The sequence below is a fragment of the Urocitellus parryii genome, chromosome 6, assembly GCF_045843805.1.
Source record: "Urocitellus parryii isolate mUroPar1 chromosome 6, mUroPar1.hap1, whole genome shotgun sequence".
Classification (NCBI taxonomy): domain Eukaryota; kingdom Metazoa; phylum Chordata; class Mammalia; order Rodentia; family Sciuridae; genus Urocitellus; species Urocitellus parryii.
In genome coordinates, this window is record NC_135536.1 from 67291937 (window position 1) to 67310387 (window position 18451).

At 47.1% G+C, this 18451-nt stretch overlaps 1 protein-coding gene across 1 annotated transcript in view; it reads left to right on the forward strand.

The window, feature by feature from the left end:
• The first annotated feature begins 421 nt into the window (after nt 1–421).
• Nucleotides 422–18451, forward strand: part of Sptb (spectrin beta, erythrocytic) — a 69912-nt gene continuing 51882 nt past the window's right edge. The window contains exons 1-3 of the mRNA XM_026385079.2: nt 422–575; nt 16417–16568; nt 17766–17939. Coding sequence (XP_026240864.2) covers nt 428–575; nt 16417–16568; nt 17766–17939 — 474 coding nt within the window. The 5' untranslated portion in view covers nt 422–427. The remainder of the gene's footprint in view (nt 576–16416; nt 16569–17765; nt 17940–18451) is intronic.

The window sequence follows — 18451 nt, forward strand, 5'->3', positions numbered from 1 at the left end:
ACCAGCCTCTGGCTCCCAAGAGAGCTGCCCCTTTCGCTGCTTCCTGGGGCGGCGGCAGCGGGTTTGGAGGAAATGGGCTCACTGCGACTGACTGACGTCTCCACCTGCTGGCCATCCTGACCCTTGCTGCCTGCAGCTCTCCGGCTCTGTCCCTGCCACCACTGCCGTTACTGTTGCTGCTGCTGCTGCTGCTGCTGCTGCAATATTTTATAACTCATGACCCAGAGACCCCGGGTAGGAGGCATGCCCCAGCAGAGGACCCGGCATGATGCTCCCGCCAGGATCCGCTGCTGTCGGATGCTCCGAACAAGTTTCCCCTGAGGAAAAGTGAGAGGGGGCGGGGAGCTAACCCTCTGACTGTGTTGCTGTCCCCTAGGGACCCTTCCATGAAGACTGAGGCCCACGTAGCTGCTAAGAACCTGCTGGCATGACATCAGCCACGGAGTTTGAAAACGTGGGCAACCAGCCACCGTACAGCCGGATCAATGCCCGCTGGGACGCCCCGGAAGATGAGCTGGATAATGACAACAGCTCAGCCAGGCTCTTTGAGAGGTCCCGGATCAAGGCCTTGGCAGGTACCGCTTGGGGCCACAGGGGTTAGAGAAGCATGTTCACCATCCCAAGGTCCATGCCCCTCCCCACGACAGTGAAGCCTCTGTGCATGTCGGGTGAGCCCTGGCATGGCAGCGATAGAGATGTGTTTGCTGGGCTCAAAGAGGCTAGGCAGCCCTGAGAGGGAGCAGAGGCTCTAGCAGGTTTACCCTGAACAGCCCCTATTTCCTCCCAGGTCCTTCTGAGGAGCAGGGAGGAGCTGGAGTTGGTGCCAGGTGGGCTCTGCCTTCTGCTCCTGTCTGGAGCGACCTGCGACTAATGTTCAAAGTATGAAAAAGTCTGGGCAAAGGAGTGTCTGAGGGCTAGACAGCCAGGCCCAGGTGCAAGGGGCCTCCTGGGCATCCCGGTTTCCTGCCTGGCCTTGGAGAGAAAAATTATTTTCCTCTCTGTGATCCCAAAAGAAAAGAGTGATTCAATTAGAAATTGAGAAGAGATAGCATCCTCTCCACACTGCCTTAGAAAGGAGGATTTTCTGGATAGAACCTCTCATCCTTAAACTGGAATTAGATTTGTACTTAGCAGGTTCATAATAGATTTTCTCTCTCTCTCTCTCTCTCTCTCTCTCTCTCTCTCTCTCTCTCTCTCTCTCTTTCAGAGAGAATATCTTACATCTCTAGCAGAAATGGCTTCTCCTCCCCCTGCTGGCTGAGATCTGATTCTTGGAATTTTTTATTTTTATTTTTTTTCCCACCAACCCTTGTGATTCTTGTCTCCCTGGAACTTGATTTTGGGGTAACTAAATTCTGTCCTAGTATCCTTGACCAATAAATAGAGGTTGAGTTACATAGGGTGTGTGGGGAAACTTTCTTCCCCTAATCCACCCTTCACCACCCCGTCTGGACCTCGTCACTGATTGTGCTCGTCTTATAAGAAGAGCACAGCCTTTCCCATGAGCACCTTCTGGAGTGATTTTTACCCTGTTTCTTATGGTCCTGCTGGAACTTGAAGTTCATCGCGAACCTCTTCCTCCTGCCCTTCTTTCCCCTCCACTCCCAGATACTGGGGTCCCTGCTGACCTTGAGGCCTGAACAGGGCTCTAGGCCCCTCTGGAATTATGATGACCATCTATCTCAGAAGTATCTGGGCTTCTCATTCCATAAAAGGAATGCGGTGCCTCATCTCTCCTGTCATGACAGGGAACTCACTAGGGACTTGGCCGTCACCCTTTTGGTTCTGATCTTTACTGGAAGCTCCCTTTCTTCTTCCTTATCTTGTCCTCACCTTTTCTGACCCCAAACAATCCTTCCTTGGTTTTCCTGGGGGAAGCATAATAGCTGTGACCCCTTGCTTTTTTGCTTATGTAATTTAACCTCTTTAAATAACCAAACTAAACTGAAACCCTTGGTTTTGTCAGTTTGGTTTTATATTTCTGCTGGCTGGATTTGGCTACAGTGAGCCTGGTGATACAGATGGAGGGAGAATGGTAACCATGTTCCATGAGGTTTGCCAACGGATGGAATGAGGTGACCTGTGTAGACCTGTGTTATTTGATCTGTTTCATACATCACCTATATTTTAGAAAATCAAGGTAAGAGTACAATGAATAACTGTTAAAATTCCATTTTTAACAGTTATTCATTGTACTCTTACTAAGTTTAAAGCTAAACCCCCAGCCAGACACAAGAGGAGAGGGGTGAACCAAAGAAATGAATTCAATATAGCATCTGTCTCTAAGGAGTTTTAATCTATTAGGGAAAAATGAACTATGCTCACAATTAATTAGCATGAGTAGAATTAGAGAATTGTAGGAAAGGCATATCATTTAAATAGCAATGAGAGAGCAAGGGAGGATATGCAGGGAGAATTGTTCCTGGAGGAGAAAGCTATCGTGCTGGGGAATGGAAAGGTGCTTGCTCCCGGGATGGGCAGAAAGCCTAAGGGTTACCCCAGGTGGCTGTGGGTGTGGTAGCCATGTCTGAACTGCCTGGGAAGCTGGTGGAGATGGATTAAAGGGGCAAGCACAAGAGGGCATCACATGGAAACAATGGTCAGTCCTAGGTCCGTCAGGAAAGAGCCTTCCCTAACCATGGCTGTGCCTGACACCCTACCCTTCACCAAGAGTGTGTGTGCCCTACCTACCTAAGAATCTGAATGCTCCTGTGGAGTGTCCTGATCGGGCCTTAATGTTTCAGAACATCTGGCTCACAAGTAAGTTTGGGGTCCTTTCAAGATTTTTATAAACAACTAAGCAGTTTATTTTGGGAGCCCACCAGAGTGACCTCTGCTTGAAGCTAAAGCTTTGAAAAGATCCAAATAGAGTGGCTGGCTGGCTGCATTCTGCTGAGTGGGCAAGGTGAAGAAAGGAAGTGTGTCCAGCTTCCCCAGCTTTAACTTCTTGACAGTTTTTTCCTTCTGTACTGTCTTTGGGGCCACCTCAGTAGTCCAGGCAGGGGCCAGCCTTTCCAATGAGGCCTTAGGAAGTGGACGCTGCCGTTAGTCCCAGCATGTCAGAGTGGTCTATGGCTGTTCTCCACGTGTAAGAATATGAAGGCCCAGAAGGACTTTAGCCCTGTGTTCCTTCTGGGGTGGAGGCAGTCTGCTTGGAGGCTACGTAGCAGGTGGGGGAAGTTGGTCTGGCATTTTTGTTCTGCAATGGAAGATGTAGGGAGAGGAGGAAACTCTCACCAGACCTGGATTTGAGTCCTGATTCCACCTCTCATGCTACTGCTATGGAAGAATCACTGGCTCAAACTTGATTTCCTGTTTTTAAAAAAATTGGACAGTAGTACTTTCCCAAGGTGGTTGTGAAAATCAAATCAAGTGCATGAAAATATTTCATCAATAATAAAAAGCTAGGTAAATTTTGGATGTTATTAATACTAAGAACATTTCCTGTAAATACTTTCTGTCCTTTCTCAACTTCTTATATTCAAGATCATCAGCTCAGTCTTGGTCCTAGTTACCTAGGCCTGTTCCAGGACCTGTTTCTTCTGCTTCACCTCCACCTCCTTTGCCTGGGAAAGCCTGGGTTGTAAGAAGAACCAGGAGCATGGAAATTAGGCAGAGGCTTATGCTTGAAACTCTTGGCTCTGTGCCCTGCCCCTAGACCTCAGGTCCATGAGATTGAAGCCCCGTGCCATGCAGGTCTTTCCCTCTATAGGGCCATCCACTCCCGTACCATAGCTGTGTCTCTACCATCCAACTGGGTGACACAGGGGACCAAGAAACCAGAGGGTGATGGGCCGTGTCAGATGCTTTTCTGACTTGGCAGCTCCTCCAAGTCCTTCTCCACCCAGTGACCTGTGGTTGGAAGACCACTGGGCTAACAGGACTCTATCTTTTCTGCTCTTAAAGTCAACTTCCTCTCTGCTCTATAGGAAATGCTCCCTATTCTGCCTTTCTTACTAGTCCCAGCTCTTCTTGTCTGGGCCTAAATATGCAAGCTATCTGGTTACTCCGTTTTTAAAAAAAATATATAAAAATCTGACCTCTCTCCAGAATGAATGACTTTTGATTTGAAATGGGGACTCAGCCTGGCTAAAGTGAAGGGGAAGGTAGGGAAGAAAGCTTGCAGAGGGGATGGAATTGACCTGGCGATGCCAGGGGGAGGGTGTGGACCCAGCAGGAGTCATCTCCTTTAGATTTTGGCTTCTTCACCTCAGTCTCTGGCTGGTAACACTTCACAGGGTTAAGTGGTGGGTCACGGGGGACCATTCTGCTGTGCTTTGATGACCGTCTCTAATGTCTGTCTGCTTTTCGGAGCTGCTTTGAGGGATAGAGAAAGGGGAACAGCCGGAAAAGCCCAAGTTCCTGTCCCTCCAGAAGGGTCTAGCCTTCTTGTTTTGATAGGAAGACTCCTAGTGTCTCCTAGAGCCACTGTCCCTGCTGCTCAAACCCGGTTTCCTCTCGTTCTCTTTCTCACACTGGGAGCCACCCTGCACACATGTGGCTGTCCAGATGAGGGATGAAGCACTGCAGACTGCAGGGAAGTACCAGCCAGAGTGCCCGCCCTCTCGACTCTCTCCTCATGGTGGGGGTGGCAGGGAGTGGGGGGGAGGGGCGGGTGGGGGCCTGCCTGCACACCCCTCCTGGCACCAGGTTATGTCCCCCACTGACTCTGGTGAGGATGCCTCCGGGTAGGTGTGACCCAGCTGAGAGAGGAGGGGGAGGGGGAAAGCAGCAACAAGATGCCCCCCAAAGAGAATCCCTGTGCATTAGCCTCTCCTCCTTTCTTTCCTCCCACACCCTTGTTCCCTCCTGCTCCCTCTGCCCTGCACATGCACACAGCTGAGTGCCCCCCACCCCCTGCTGGGTGATTTATGGCTCCTCAGTACACAGAGGCATCTTAAAGATAGCAGCACATAGAACAGTCCAGAGCCTCCCGAGAGGGACCTGAGAGGAACAGGGATGACAGGCTCTGTCTCAGTCTTTCTCCTGTTCCTTGTCCAGTGGGGCAGTTGCTAAGGGAGAAACTAAACAGAGCTCCTTCATTAAAAACCGAGTGTGTGACATGGTGCAGCCTGCTCCATTTTGCCTTTAAATTAGAAGCCAGGGACGTCTCAAATTGGAGGCGAGCTTCCTTTCTGCATTATCTCATGTGGCCTTCTTCCTGGAAATGAGAGGAGGCCCAGTGGTGGGGGTGGATGAGGACAAGCCAAAGAATGTAACAGGGTAGCAGGTGCACCACAGGCCGTGGCCCTGTGCTCGGAAGCACGGAGTTGCTGCCACTTTGAACCTTGACCATCTTCCTGACTCACTGAGTCCAGACCCCAAGGTTAAGTTCTGTCACCAGCAGATATGACATCAGAACCTCAGGTCGGTGGGCCTCAGACCCTGCTGCTCCCTGTCCATCCTCCCTGGCTGCCTTAGCGCTCCCCTGAGAGGGACGCATGGGCTCCTTCCTTCTGACTTTGGTGACCAAAGACCCTGAGAGCTCCTCAAGAGATGCTCGGCCTCTCCTTGGACCCCCCCCCCCTTTACCTGTACCAGGATGATACTGATCCCTAGTGGCCCAGTGACGTAGGAAGGGCTCTGTGTCCAGAAGGCAGATGACTGGGGTCTACCGTTTCTTGGCAGCCTGTGAAATCAATAGATTCAGAGGCAGCTGCTGGAGAACAAGGCTTCAGCTCTGCATGGCCCCAGCATCTCTCTCCTGCTACCTGTGAGCACAGAGATGGTATTATTAATGGGACGTTTTAATTTTTTTTTCCTTCTCAGATTTCAAAACATAAAATTGAGTTTTACTTAGAGACTATATGTTAGGAAAATATACTATTCAAGGAACTATCTGTTACCATCAGCAATTATTTTAATGTACTATCAGGAAAAAAAAATAATTGGATCAGCTGCTTCCTCTTGGAGGTCAGCCATTGTGAGATTGTACCCACCCCCACTGTATAGAAAGATCTGCCTGTTACCTGTGCAGGTAAACCCAAAGAGGCAGCATTGCCACCTGCACTGTGTGGTCCAGGACCTTGCCTGGGAGATAACACCTTGTCCCCTCATGCCTGTTGATCAAAGCTGTTCTTCCTCTTTGAAAACTCTTAACAAAACCAGTCAGTTCCACCTTCTTTGGTTGACTTCTATCTATCATTGTGAAGAAGCTTTATCAAATATTAATACACCAAGGTTAATAATAAGACTCTCTTCCCTCCCCAGGCAGTGCAGTCTGAGCGAGCCATGTTAACAGTCTCCTCCATCTTTGGGACATTTCTATGGGCTGTCCCCTCTGTTTCCAAGGACATGCTCTGATACCAGGCTTCTTAGGAGCAGCCCAGCACTCATTCCCTGCCCCCTTCCCCCCAGAGGGCCCCTTTGCATGTTGCTTGGCTGAAGTGGGGGGACCCAGGGTGTTGTTTTCAGAGCATCTGTTCATTTTATCGTGTCACACAGAGAGAATGGCAGGGAGGCTAGTAGCAGCTGTGTCTCTGGGAACATTTTGCCTCCAGACCCTTTGGCCTTCAGACACTGGAAACTAGATCAGCCAGGGAATCTCACCTTACAGTCTGGTGAAAGAGGGGCAGATCGGATCAGCACACACGTGTCTGTCTACAGATGCACACACTTTACTTAAATTATGATACATGCTGTGAAGATATCTGGGGAACTATAAGATTTTATAATGTAAAGCACAGGTTATAACTCATGCAAAGAATTGAGTAGGGGCTTATTGGAGTCAGAACAGAGGTCAGTGGTAGAGAGAGGAGGAGCAGGCAGGAGGTGTGTCCCAGAGGGCTGGCTATGGTAAGATCAGACACCTGGCAAGAAGCAGCTGGAGATTCCAAAGGGGTGGCAGAGGAAATCATTTGCAGAAGGAGGCAGATTGAAGGGTCAAAGGGAGGGAGCTGTTAGCTGGGAGAGCGGTCAGGTTCAGGCCAGGAGCTGTGGCCTTCAGTAGAAGACTGGGTGGCCAGCGCTGCTCCCAGCCCATCACCGAGCTTTTAGCAGGGAAGTGACATGTGTAGGTTTGGGTTTCTAAAGATCACTCTGACTTCAAAGGGGAGATAAGTGGTGGGGAGGCTGTGCAGAAGTCCAGGAGAGGATGGATGGCAGCTGGGTCGCCGCAGTGGGGAGAAAGCGGTCCCTCAACTCCTTCTTCCGTCCTCCTGCTGCTATAGTTGGGTGGCCTTGGCCACGCCACTTTTGCTCCTGCTCCTCAGGGGCTGTTTCCTGGCCTGAACACCAGGGGCTCCGTCTAGATGATGCCCAGGGCCCTTCCAGCTTAGACAGCCCAAGAAGAGGCCACCTATGGGACATCACTGACAAAGTGCTGCTTTATGCTGAAGCGTGACATTTTGGATCCTGGTTTGGGAGAAGGAGGTTAATCTCTTTTAGCAAAGCAGTGGACACAGCCAGAAATCTCCCCTGGGCTGAGGCTGAGTCCTGGGTGGTCTCGACCTCCCAGACCAGGTTCTCAATGAGTATGTTCTTTTTAAGCAGACACCACCAGCTGCTTGCTGATATGCCTGGTGTAGGCACACTACTGTGTGTTCCGGGTGCTTTAAGGTTGTCTTGTGACCCTGTTACCACCCTGTGAAGGAGCAGGTAGAGCTGTGTCCATTCCCCCCTATACAGGAGGGAGGCCTCAGAGCCAGGTGGCAACCGACCAGGCAGGCCTAGAGAGAGGGCCAGGGTTTTAAAATCATCACTGTGCTTCTGGCTACAGACCCAGCCTTCTTGAATGTTCCCGAATCCTACATTGTCACCTCCTTTGCATCTCACCCAAGATACCCCTTCCTGTTTTTCCTTCCACTACCAGCCTCATCAGGCTCTTTGATCAAAACTTCCAACTCAGTGCTCTATCTCACATCCCGTATGTACTGTCACTTGCGAGGGATATTTGGTCCTTGTTCTATGGTGTTTTCCAACACATTTTTAGTGAGGTGCTGCTTCAGCTAAGAACCACCTTTTTTGGGGGTGGGGGGTACTGGGGATTGAACCCAGGGACACTCGACCACTGAGCCACGTCCCCAGCCCTATTTTGTATTTTATTTAGAGACAAGGTCTCACTGAGTTGCTTAGCACCTCCCTTTTGCTGAGGGTGTCTTTGAACTCCCAATCCTCCTGCCTCAGTCTCCCAAGGATTACAGGCATGTGCCACCATGCCTGACATACACCAGGCTCTTCCTCACTTGGAGTATAAAGTTCAAATTCCTAGACTGCCCCTCAGCTGTGTGGCTCTGAATCAGTTAAGTACCTCATCCACACCCAAACATGCACACATGTGCACACGGGCATGCGTACTCCCTGGGTACCAGACGAGGGGTTTTGAACAAGACCCCCCCTTTCTTCCCTGCTGTTCCAGAGGCATTATCTTCAAACCTCAGATCAAAGCTAGGTTTCTTCAAAAATAAAACTTTTTTATTTAAATGGGTCTAGGATAACCTGTTTTCTTTTGCTGAAATATTTAAGATCCTCTTTTATTTTTAAAAAATATTAAGGCAATTACTTTTATATTTTTAAACATTAGCAAGAATATATATTTAGTACAGAAAAGATAAGAAAAACAGGTAAAGAAAAAGCTAGAGCCACTGTTAATCTGTCATGTGGATATATTTTAATGCCTGTAGATACGTGACTATGTATAAATACCAAAATGTTACTATAATGTTATAATTTTAGAACTTTTTCACTTAATATTACCATGAATATCTTTTCACACCAATAAATATTCAAATTATCATTTTCTTGGCTTTACAGTCCTCCTTTACATGACTACACCCCAACCTAGTTAACCAGCCCCCTTGTGCTCAACTCTGTTCACTTTCTTTTTTTTTTCCCCCAGGTACTGAGTATTGAACCCAGGGGCACTCAACCACTGAGCCACTTTCCCAGCCCATTTTTGTATTTTATTTACAGACAGGGTCTAACTGAGTTGCCTAGGGCCTCACTAAGTTGCTGAGGCTGGCTTTGAATTTGTGATCCTCCTGCCTCAGCCTCCTGAGCCGCTGGGATTACAGGCTTGCGCCACCTCGCCCGGCTCAGTGTATTTTCAAAGTCAATCTTAAGTGCTTTATTCTTACATTTTGCATTTGCAGACTTGCCTAAGTACCCTACAGTCCTACCCTGAAATCAACCCTAGTTAGGTTGCAAATCCTTCAGGTCAGGAGAACTGCATTCCACTGTTCACAGGTCCAGTGTGATGAAGTTAACTGGTTAGAAACAAAATTCCCCACCCGCCAGCTAGTTAAACAGGAACAGTAGAATCCATGCCAACCCCTCTTATGATGTGGTGGGAGGCAGAGTGTGCCTGGCTGCGCCCCCTCAGGACCCCAGGATCCATCCCTGGAGCTCAGGAGTGTTACCCCTCCTTGACCTGCCCCCTCTTGCCCTTGTGCAAAGATGCTTAAAGATGCTTGTGATTTTTGCCTAGTGAAAAATCCTTAGGTAAGGAAACACAAAAGGAACTAGCCTATGTTGGAAAGAGGGGGAAAGAAAAAAACATTTAAATTTTCCGTAAAAAAGGAAAATATACTTATTTCTGTTTTAAAGAAGAAATATGTATATACCTGGTAGGTAAAAATGAAAAGTTATAAAAGGGCAAATAACAAGTTTTACTCCCTCCTTAGCCTTCCAGGCACCCAATTCTTCTCTTACAACCTGTGTTAACTATGTCTTGTATATCTTTCCAAGACTCTTTTATTCACATCTAAGCAAATGGTCTAGATTGTTTTCTGCCCATTTTTTAAACTATACATTCTTCTATACTTTCTCATCCAATACATCTTGAAATTGCTTTATATTAGTACATAAACAGCCTCCTCCTTCTTTTTACAGTTGTATAGTATTCCATTGTGTGGACATATAATTTTAATTTAACTAGTCCCCTATTGATGAATATTTAGGTTGTTTCTGTTCTTTATTTCAAAAAGTGCAGTGAATAAACATTTATGTATGTTATTTTGCAAATGTACATGTATAGTTGTAGAATAAATTCCTAGAAGATAAATTACTGGTTCCCAAAGTACGTGCATTTGTAATTCTATTCAGTCTTGCCAAATTGCCCCTCATAAAGGTTGCCCCAGTTATGCCCTTTCCAGAAACATATGCATGCTTTCTTCCCCACATCCTTGCCAACATCATATTTTATCAGACTTTTTGATCTTTGCTTACCTGATAAATGAAATATAGTGTTCTTGGTGTACTTTCACTTACTTTCTGACTTTAAGTGTGAAAAACATCAAATATACAAAAAAATCAGAGACAAAGGTGAAATGAACTATCACCCACATATAATAGTTGTTAATAGTTTGCTGTATTTGCTTATCTATTTTTGGGATTGAAGTATTCTAAAAATAAAGACCTCATGACATTTTACCTCTAATTAGTTTAGTAGGTGCTTCTGGAAAACAAGAACATTTCTCACCTAAGCATAAAATACCATTATTATATCTAATAAAATGAATACTGATATAATCTAATACCCACTTGCTATTCAAAGTTCTCTACTTGTCTCACAAATATCTTTTATAATTTGTTCAAATTAATTAAAGATACATATTAGACTTTGTGTGTGCATATATATATGTGCTTTTAATGTGTACTTCTATTACAAATTGGTTGGACAGCTTTTTACATATTTAAGAGATGTTTATAATTTTTTTCTGTTAACTCTTTTATTTGGGGGGACAGGGGTGGTTCCAGGAATTGAACTCAGGGGCACTCAAGCCACATCCCCAACCCTTTTTTGTATTTTACTTAGAGCCAGGGTGTCACGGAGTTGCTTAGGGCCTCACTAAATTACTGAGGCCATCTTTGAATTTGCAATCCTCCTGCCTCAGTCTCCCAAGCTGCTGGGATGACAGGCATGCGCCACCACTCCCAGCTTCTGTTAACTCTTTCTTCCTATTGTTGGTCTTTTTCCTTATTTATATTTAGGCATTTGTGTGAGTCAGCTTTCTGTCACTGTAACAAATACCTGAGATAAACACCTTATAAAGAGAAAAGGTTTATTTTGGATCATAGTTTTGGAGGTTTGGGTCCATGATCTGTTGACTCTATTACTTTGGGCCTATGGTGAGGCAGCACATGGTAGTGGGGGGTGCACAGTGGAACAAGGCTGCTCCCTTCATGGCCAACATGCAGAAAAAAAGCAGAAGAAAAATAGACTCCTGCAATACCCTTAAAGGGCATGACCCCTAGTGATCTGAAGACCCCTATCAGGCTCCACCCGTTAAGGTGTCCAATGCCAAGCTGGGGACCAAGGCTTTAACACACGAGCCTCTGGGGGACATTCCAAACCTTAACGCTGTTCTTTTTGTATTAAGTAAATCAGCCCAGTGACACGTTACAAATGCATTTCCCCATCAGGTGGACTTTTCTTATGGTGTTTTATTCCACACACATAAAATTTTTTTGAACATAGTTGAACTTTCAATCTTTTATTTTGTGGCATTTGGATTTTGTGTTGTGTTTAGAAGGCTCTTTTCTACACTAACATTATTTTGAGGAACATCTTAGCATGATTGATTTGGGTATTTTAATGGTTTCATTTTGTACATTTTGGTTTTTGATTCAAATGAAATTTAACCTGGAGTAGGAAGTGTAAATTTAACTTTTCCTGGATGGTCATTTAGGTTGGCAAACACCTTTTACTGAATAATCGTCTCTCCTCTTCATATTTGAAATATACCTTTATCAGATATTAAATGACCATATGTATTTTGGAATATTTTCTTTTTTCTTTCTTTCTTTTTTTTTGTAGTGGGGATTAAACCCCAGGGGCACTTAATCATTGAGCCACATCCCCAACCCTCTTAAAAAAATATATTTATTTAGAGACAGGGTCTCGCTGAGTTGCTCAGGGCCTTGCTAAATTGCTAAGGCTAGCTTTGAGTTCAAGATCCTCCTGCCTCAGCCTCCTGAGCAGCTGGGATTGCAAGCATGTGCCATCCTGCAGGGCCTATTTATGATTTATTGATTCTGGTTTCTCATGCTAGTACCATGCTGTTTGGGGGATTTGGGTTTTTGTTTTGTTTTGTTTTTTTTAGTACTGAGGATTGAATCCAGACATGCTCTACCACTAAGCCACAAATTTAACCTGGAATATGAAGCCACAATCCCCACTGCTTTCTATTTTTTTGTTGTGAAGAAAGGTCTTGCTAAGTTCCTTAGGATCTCACTAAGTTGCTGGGGCTGGCCTCGAACTTGCAATCCTCCTGCCTCAGCCTCCTGAGTTGCTGGGATTACAGATGTGCACCACCATACCCAGCAGTACTACACAGTTTTACCATAAATATTCTTTGAAAGAAAAAATACCTGAGAAGATTGGTTGCCTTTTATTACTCTCATTTTTAGAATTTTCCTAGTCATTTTTGTTTGCTTATTTTTCCAATAATTTTTGGATCATTTCTCTAATTTCTCCTAAATTTAAATTACATAATTAAATGCATTTCAATCGTGTTAAATATGTATTAATTCAGGGTAAATTGATGTGTCTTGCTGATGTTGAATTTTCTAATCCAACAATTCAGTGCGCTTTTTCAAATGATCTGAAACATTTTGTCTTTTTATGGTTGTTTGGGATCCTTACAAATTAACATTTCAGGAAATGACTGTGCCATACTTTCTGTGGCTCCCTTCGCCTCTAGGATTAAGTCTAAATGTCTTAGCTTTTCATTCAGGGATTGCCATATCCTGTTTAAAACCTGTTTTCTCTCTCTCTCTCTCTCTCTCTCTCTCTCTCTCTCTCTCTCTCTCTCTTTTTCCTGTGATACTAGGACTCTAACCCAGGGCTTCACACATGCCAAGCAAGCACTCTACCACTGAGCCACATCCCCAGCCCTTAATACCTATTTTGCACATGTCTGCTAACCTGCAGCATTCAGTAGCCTGTGGACAAGCTTTGTCCTTTGATGCCTGTCTTCTTGGGCTCATTCTGTCTTCCTGACTTTCCTTCCTTTCCACATATACAAAGTGCTTTTCTGTAGAAGGACCCCCTTGATGACTCCAATTGAAATGACCTCTGTCTTCTTTGACATCTGGAACACTTATTATATGCACCATTTATCTTGTAACTCAGCCAGTATTATCTTGTAGCAGCATTTGTGTGATTAAAACTAATTGCCATTTATTTCTTGTTTGGTTGAAAAATGAACTGTTAGTGAGTATGTGTCTTGTTTCCTCAACTCCATCATGAGACCTCCGGGAGCCTGAGGCGGCCTAGGCGCACGCATTCTCTAGGACAGGCCCATGCACGTAGTAACAGAAGCCATGGTGATGATAACTCACGTGATGTCATGCTTTCTATATGCTAGCATTTTCCATGTATAACTCAGTGGAAAAATATGTGAGGGTTTGGTGTTGGTGTGTATATTGGACCTCAAGCTTAACTTTTGAAGGGGGTTACGAGAAAGAGATCACTCATCAAGATACCCAGAGAGTAATTCTGGGTTAGAGCTGACCAGTGAGGAAGATGAGTTTTCTTAGGGCAGCCCTGACACTTAGTGGGAGTGGAAGTGGCCACGGCCTGGGAAGGAGGAGAATTGGAGTCGCCCTGGGTTCCATGGTGGCCAGAGACCAGGAGCCTGTCCATGCTCACTCACTCCTTCCTGCAAGGACAGGGTTAGAGCTCTGGAAATAAATCCTGGCTCCTGCAGGGCCTTGCTGAGGCTTCCTTCCCACAGCCTGATCCGCTGCAGGATGGCTCGGGTGCCCTGGGGCAGGCCTATGCACAGCGCCTTCCCTCCTGTCCACAGTACCAGGGTTCCCCCACCAGCTGGCTGTGGGCCACTGGTCTCTCCTGCACTTGGAAGGTTCCTGAGGAGTGACCAGGCCATGCGGGAGTGAATGTGCTGAGAGGGTCGATGGGGAGTAGCCAAGCGAATGGGCTGATGGAAATTAATCCCCACCCCTGGGCCTTTTCTCTCCTTTTGATCATCATTACCCTCTCAGGATCTTTCCTGTGTCTCAACACTGCAAAGCATTGCAGGGTGCAGGGGACTCTGGGTAATTCCACCCCAGCCTCCAAGTTACAGCAGCCAACAGGCCACTGCCCGTGCTCTCAATCTGCAGCTCCAGCATTTGGGGGCCTAAAGCGCATCATTTATGTGTTGAAAACTGGGGAGCTCTGAGGATGTTTCATGAAACTTCTGCACCAATGTATGTGCCAGCCCAAACTCCATGTCCCCAGCTAGAAGTACCCCCTTATCCTTTTACCAGGTACAGATAAACACGTCTGAGCACTGTGTGTCATGAAGCTTTGGGGTTTAAAGACAGGAGAATGTAGAAGGAAAAAAAATTAGCTTTTGGGGACACTTACTTGCTAAAGGGGCTGAAAGTTTCAGTGCCTTAGTCAAAGGTTGCACATCTAATTGAAAGGATGAGCCACTTAAGAAACAGATCTGGTTTCTAGGGAAAACCCTGGGGGACTCTAGCTGGCTCTGTTGAATCCCCAAATGCCCCAGAATAAATGCGGTTGTTTTCTGTCCAGCATTATCATCAACACTTTGGATGCATTTTGCTGAAGCTGTCTCTGAAACTAGGAAAGTATTTTAATTTGACGTAGACTACAGGGTTCCCCATGCAACTTTGCCCAGAGGTCCAGAATGAATGAATGCCGTTTTATATTTTGTATTTATTTAAGGTTCAGATGAGCTGTACTAGTACTTTTCCTCTTCTTGGAGAGCTTCTTTAGGTGGCTGCCACAGAATTTTTCATATATGACTCAAACACCCATCATATGTGTCATAGCATTCGTCAAGGACTGTCCTGTCCTTGAATTCCCTACCTCCACCCAGAGCCTGGCACCTGCTGGGTGTACAGTAAACATTTGCTGAATGAATGAACAGAAGAATAGAGAGGCTGAGTTCCTAGCACTAAAATAGCCATGAAGTAGGAAGGAATTTGATGCTAGAGCCTCAGGAACTGCCAGCTTTATACCCTTGAGGCGGCACTGGCTGGGCTCCTCTTTTTGTAATCCTGAAGTCAGGTATTTAATAATTGAAGAAGCCAGCCCTTCCACGGTTTGGGCTCCGCTGAGCTCACATCCAGCCTGCTTCCGCAGTGCCAGCGTTCCCTCCCGGCTTAGCCACACTATGTCTGCTCTGGCTGTGACCCACCCCCCACGCACCATCCCTAGGGATCCTGCAGGGCCCCCAGGCTCAGCCACGCTGTCAGGTCAGCTGAGCTCTGAATGCCCAAACCCAGGTGGCCAGGAGCCAATTGCCACCAACTGTTCACAAAACCAAGCAGAAGGAGGGCTCACGCCACCTTCTCTCTTGTTTCTATTTCTTCTTTTCTACCGCTCCTTGCTCTCTTTCTCCCCTTTCTTTGTGTTATCCCAGTCTTCTCTCTTCTCTCCAGCCTTATCTGGACAGGTTAGTGGCATTTATTTATACAAAGATACCAAGAATTACCCACTCTAATTGGCCCAGCACAAGCTGGGAGCTTCTTTGGGGCTGATGTTGATTTAGGATGGAGGTGTCTTGTCACCATCCCAGAGCTGAAGATCAAGAACCCCTGCCTGCCATTCTGGGGGTAGGAAACAGAGAATTGTGCAATGGTTAGAATAGAGTAGTGCGATGTTCGTAGCTCCCGGAAAGAGCATTCATTCTCATTAACCCCATGTGGATCACCATTCTATATATCCTAACTCTTCATCTCTTTCCTCTACCTACCAGGGACTCCTTGTAGGCAGATGATTTGTTTTACCTTCCTATGTCATCAGGCCTAACATAGGCCTGCCACCTAGTACAGTCATCCCTAGTACAGCTAGGAAGCACCAGCTGTGAAGCACCAGGCCCTGGGCGTGGAGAGGTGAACAGGACACCAAGGAGCCCACAGTCTTGCCAGAGAATCATACATTCAGCTAATACTTGGAAATGAAAATGCAGGGGTCAGGACATTCACAGGGAGACCTGCCCCAGCCAGAGGATCAGGAAAAGCTCTCCTGAAAATCCATTTACACTGAATCTTAAGGGATGGATGGGGATTAGATGAAGGGAATATGGAAGAGTGGATGGAACAAAAAAGAACATTGGATGGATGGGTGGGTGGATGGATGGATGGATGGATGGATGGAAGGATGGATGGAAGGATGCATGGGTGGGTGAACCTAGCATTGAAGTCTTAATTCAATGCCACAGTAGTACAGCATATTCTGACTGGCAGTGGGAGACAGATGGTGAATCCGGGGTGTTTTGTTAGGTGCGTGGTGGTGGGAGCAGTGTCTTCATTGCCTTCCTCGGCTGGCCTGGGGCCAGAGGTGCTGGGAAGGGTGCATGCTCTTGGGAAATAGGTGAAAGGACACACCAGCCTCCTCTGCCAGGCATGGGGGACCCTGGGACTAAGGTGGAACTCCTCAGCCTGGGTCACCTGGCCCTGCCAGCCTCACACAGCTCACCCAGACCTCTTCTTCCCACCCAGATGAACGGGAAGTGGTTCAGAAGAAGACTTTCACAAAATGGGTGAACTCCCACCTGGCTCGAGTTTCCTGCCGCATCAGCGACCTCTACAAGGACCTGCGGGATGGGCGGATGCTCATCAAGCTGCTGGAGGTGCTCTCCGGAGAGATGCTGGTAAAGCCCCTCTCTGTGCTGGACTTCTTCCTGGACTCATGGCTGGTGCCATCAGCCCCATTTTAGGAAAAGACATGGTCAGGGTACCTTCAGTTCTCATGGACTGCCAGGGTTTCTCCTTGTTCTTTTGGAATTCCTGATACTTAGAATGTCAAGGGTCCACATGGCAGACTAGGTCTTCTGACCTCTTTCCAGAGCTTCTTGTCCCTTCTGACCAAACCCACAATGGACAGTTCATTGAGCTCTTACTATGTGCCAGGCGCGCTTCTCCTAGAAGCCATGCAAAGCACTGTTGTTCTCACTGGAGTCTGAGCCTCTGGGGCTGCCTGTAATGGCCTGAGCCTTAGCCTCCTCGCATGTTGTTGGAGAATTTACATCTTTCCTGGAAGCCGGAGGAAAGTATGGAAGGTAGTTTAGCCGTGTGATTTCCCACATATGCTAGTGGAATCTCTTAGAGACCCTCTCGGCAGACCCCACCTGATGGTACAATTGCCTCTGAAGGAGAAGTAGGTGAAAGCGCTTGTTTTGCTCTGTTACTTCCTTGGTGATCTTGGGCCTGTCAGATAGGACCCTCTTTGCTTCCATTTCCACGATGCATAGACTGAGAACAAGGATACGTGTACCTGAGGAAGTACTCTGAGAACCTTGGGGTTTGAATGAAAATGTACCTCACCTTTTCAACTCCAGGCTGAAGTTCTCTCTCTTACTTGTTTTGAAATGCCACTGAAGAGTATTACCCTTGAGATCCCTTTGAATGGGACATTTAGCATCCTTGATGAGCCCCTTGGGTTTGAGTTGGAGGCATTTAGTGCAGGGAGGAGCATGATCGGCGGGCACAGGTCTGTTATCAGTCACCAAGCTTTAAATTATTCTTGTCACTGACCTGCAGTAATTAGTTCTTAGAACTGTGTCTGGAGCATAGTAAGTGCTCAGTTAACTGTTTGTCCTATTATTGTGTTCGAAGGCCATTTGGTGCCTGCTCAGAAGGCTATATTCAGACCCAAAAGGGCACCCATGCCGTCTGGTTGCCAAGCTCTGAGTGCTCACCACAGGGAACCTCCTACCTTTGCTAAAAGGAAAGCAAGAGTGACCAGTTGGCCAGGAGAGTGGAGGGTGGTGCTGATGGCAGGAGCTGGTTCAGCCTGCAGACACCTGTGTAATCCCTCTGTGCCAACTGGTGCCATTGCTGTCCCCCAGCCAAGGCCCACCAAGGGAAAGATGCGCATCCACTGTCTGGAGAACGTGGACAAGGCCCTGCAGTTCCTCAAGGAGCAGCGTGTACACCTGGAGAACATGGGCTCCCACGACATCGTGGATGGCAACCACCGCCTGGTCCTGGGCCTCATCTGGACCATCATCCTCCGCTTCCAGGTGGGTCCCAGGGAGGAATTCAAGGAGGCCTCTTGGCACCTAGGGATTGTACAAAATAGTGACTAGAGACCAGTGAGTGTGCACCTTCTGGGAGTCTAGAAACCCAGCTACGGGACAGAGCTCTTGGAAAGAGAGCCTATCCTGTGTCATCCCAAAGTGCTGAAGCTCAGGGGCATCCCTCGGTTGTAGAGCAGTGTCTTGAGGGACACCATAGAAGTCAACGAGAAATAATAATAATCAGGGTCCAGATTATTCCTGAGGACATTTGGAAAGGGTGAGGGAAGGAAAGCAGGGCTTTTGACCTACTGGCTTGAGGGTGGCCAGGAGGGAGAAGAGAATAGCCAGCCACCGACCGACGAGGCCTCATCTCAGTGGTCTCAGAGGTTGGATGTCACCCGCCCCCGCAAGTGAGGAAGAGTGGGTGGTCATAACAGCAGGACGAAAGGGCAGGGGGAACCGCTAATGAAACACTGCATCATCCAGCTTTCCTGTTGTTCTTCCATCCTGGGGGG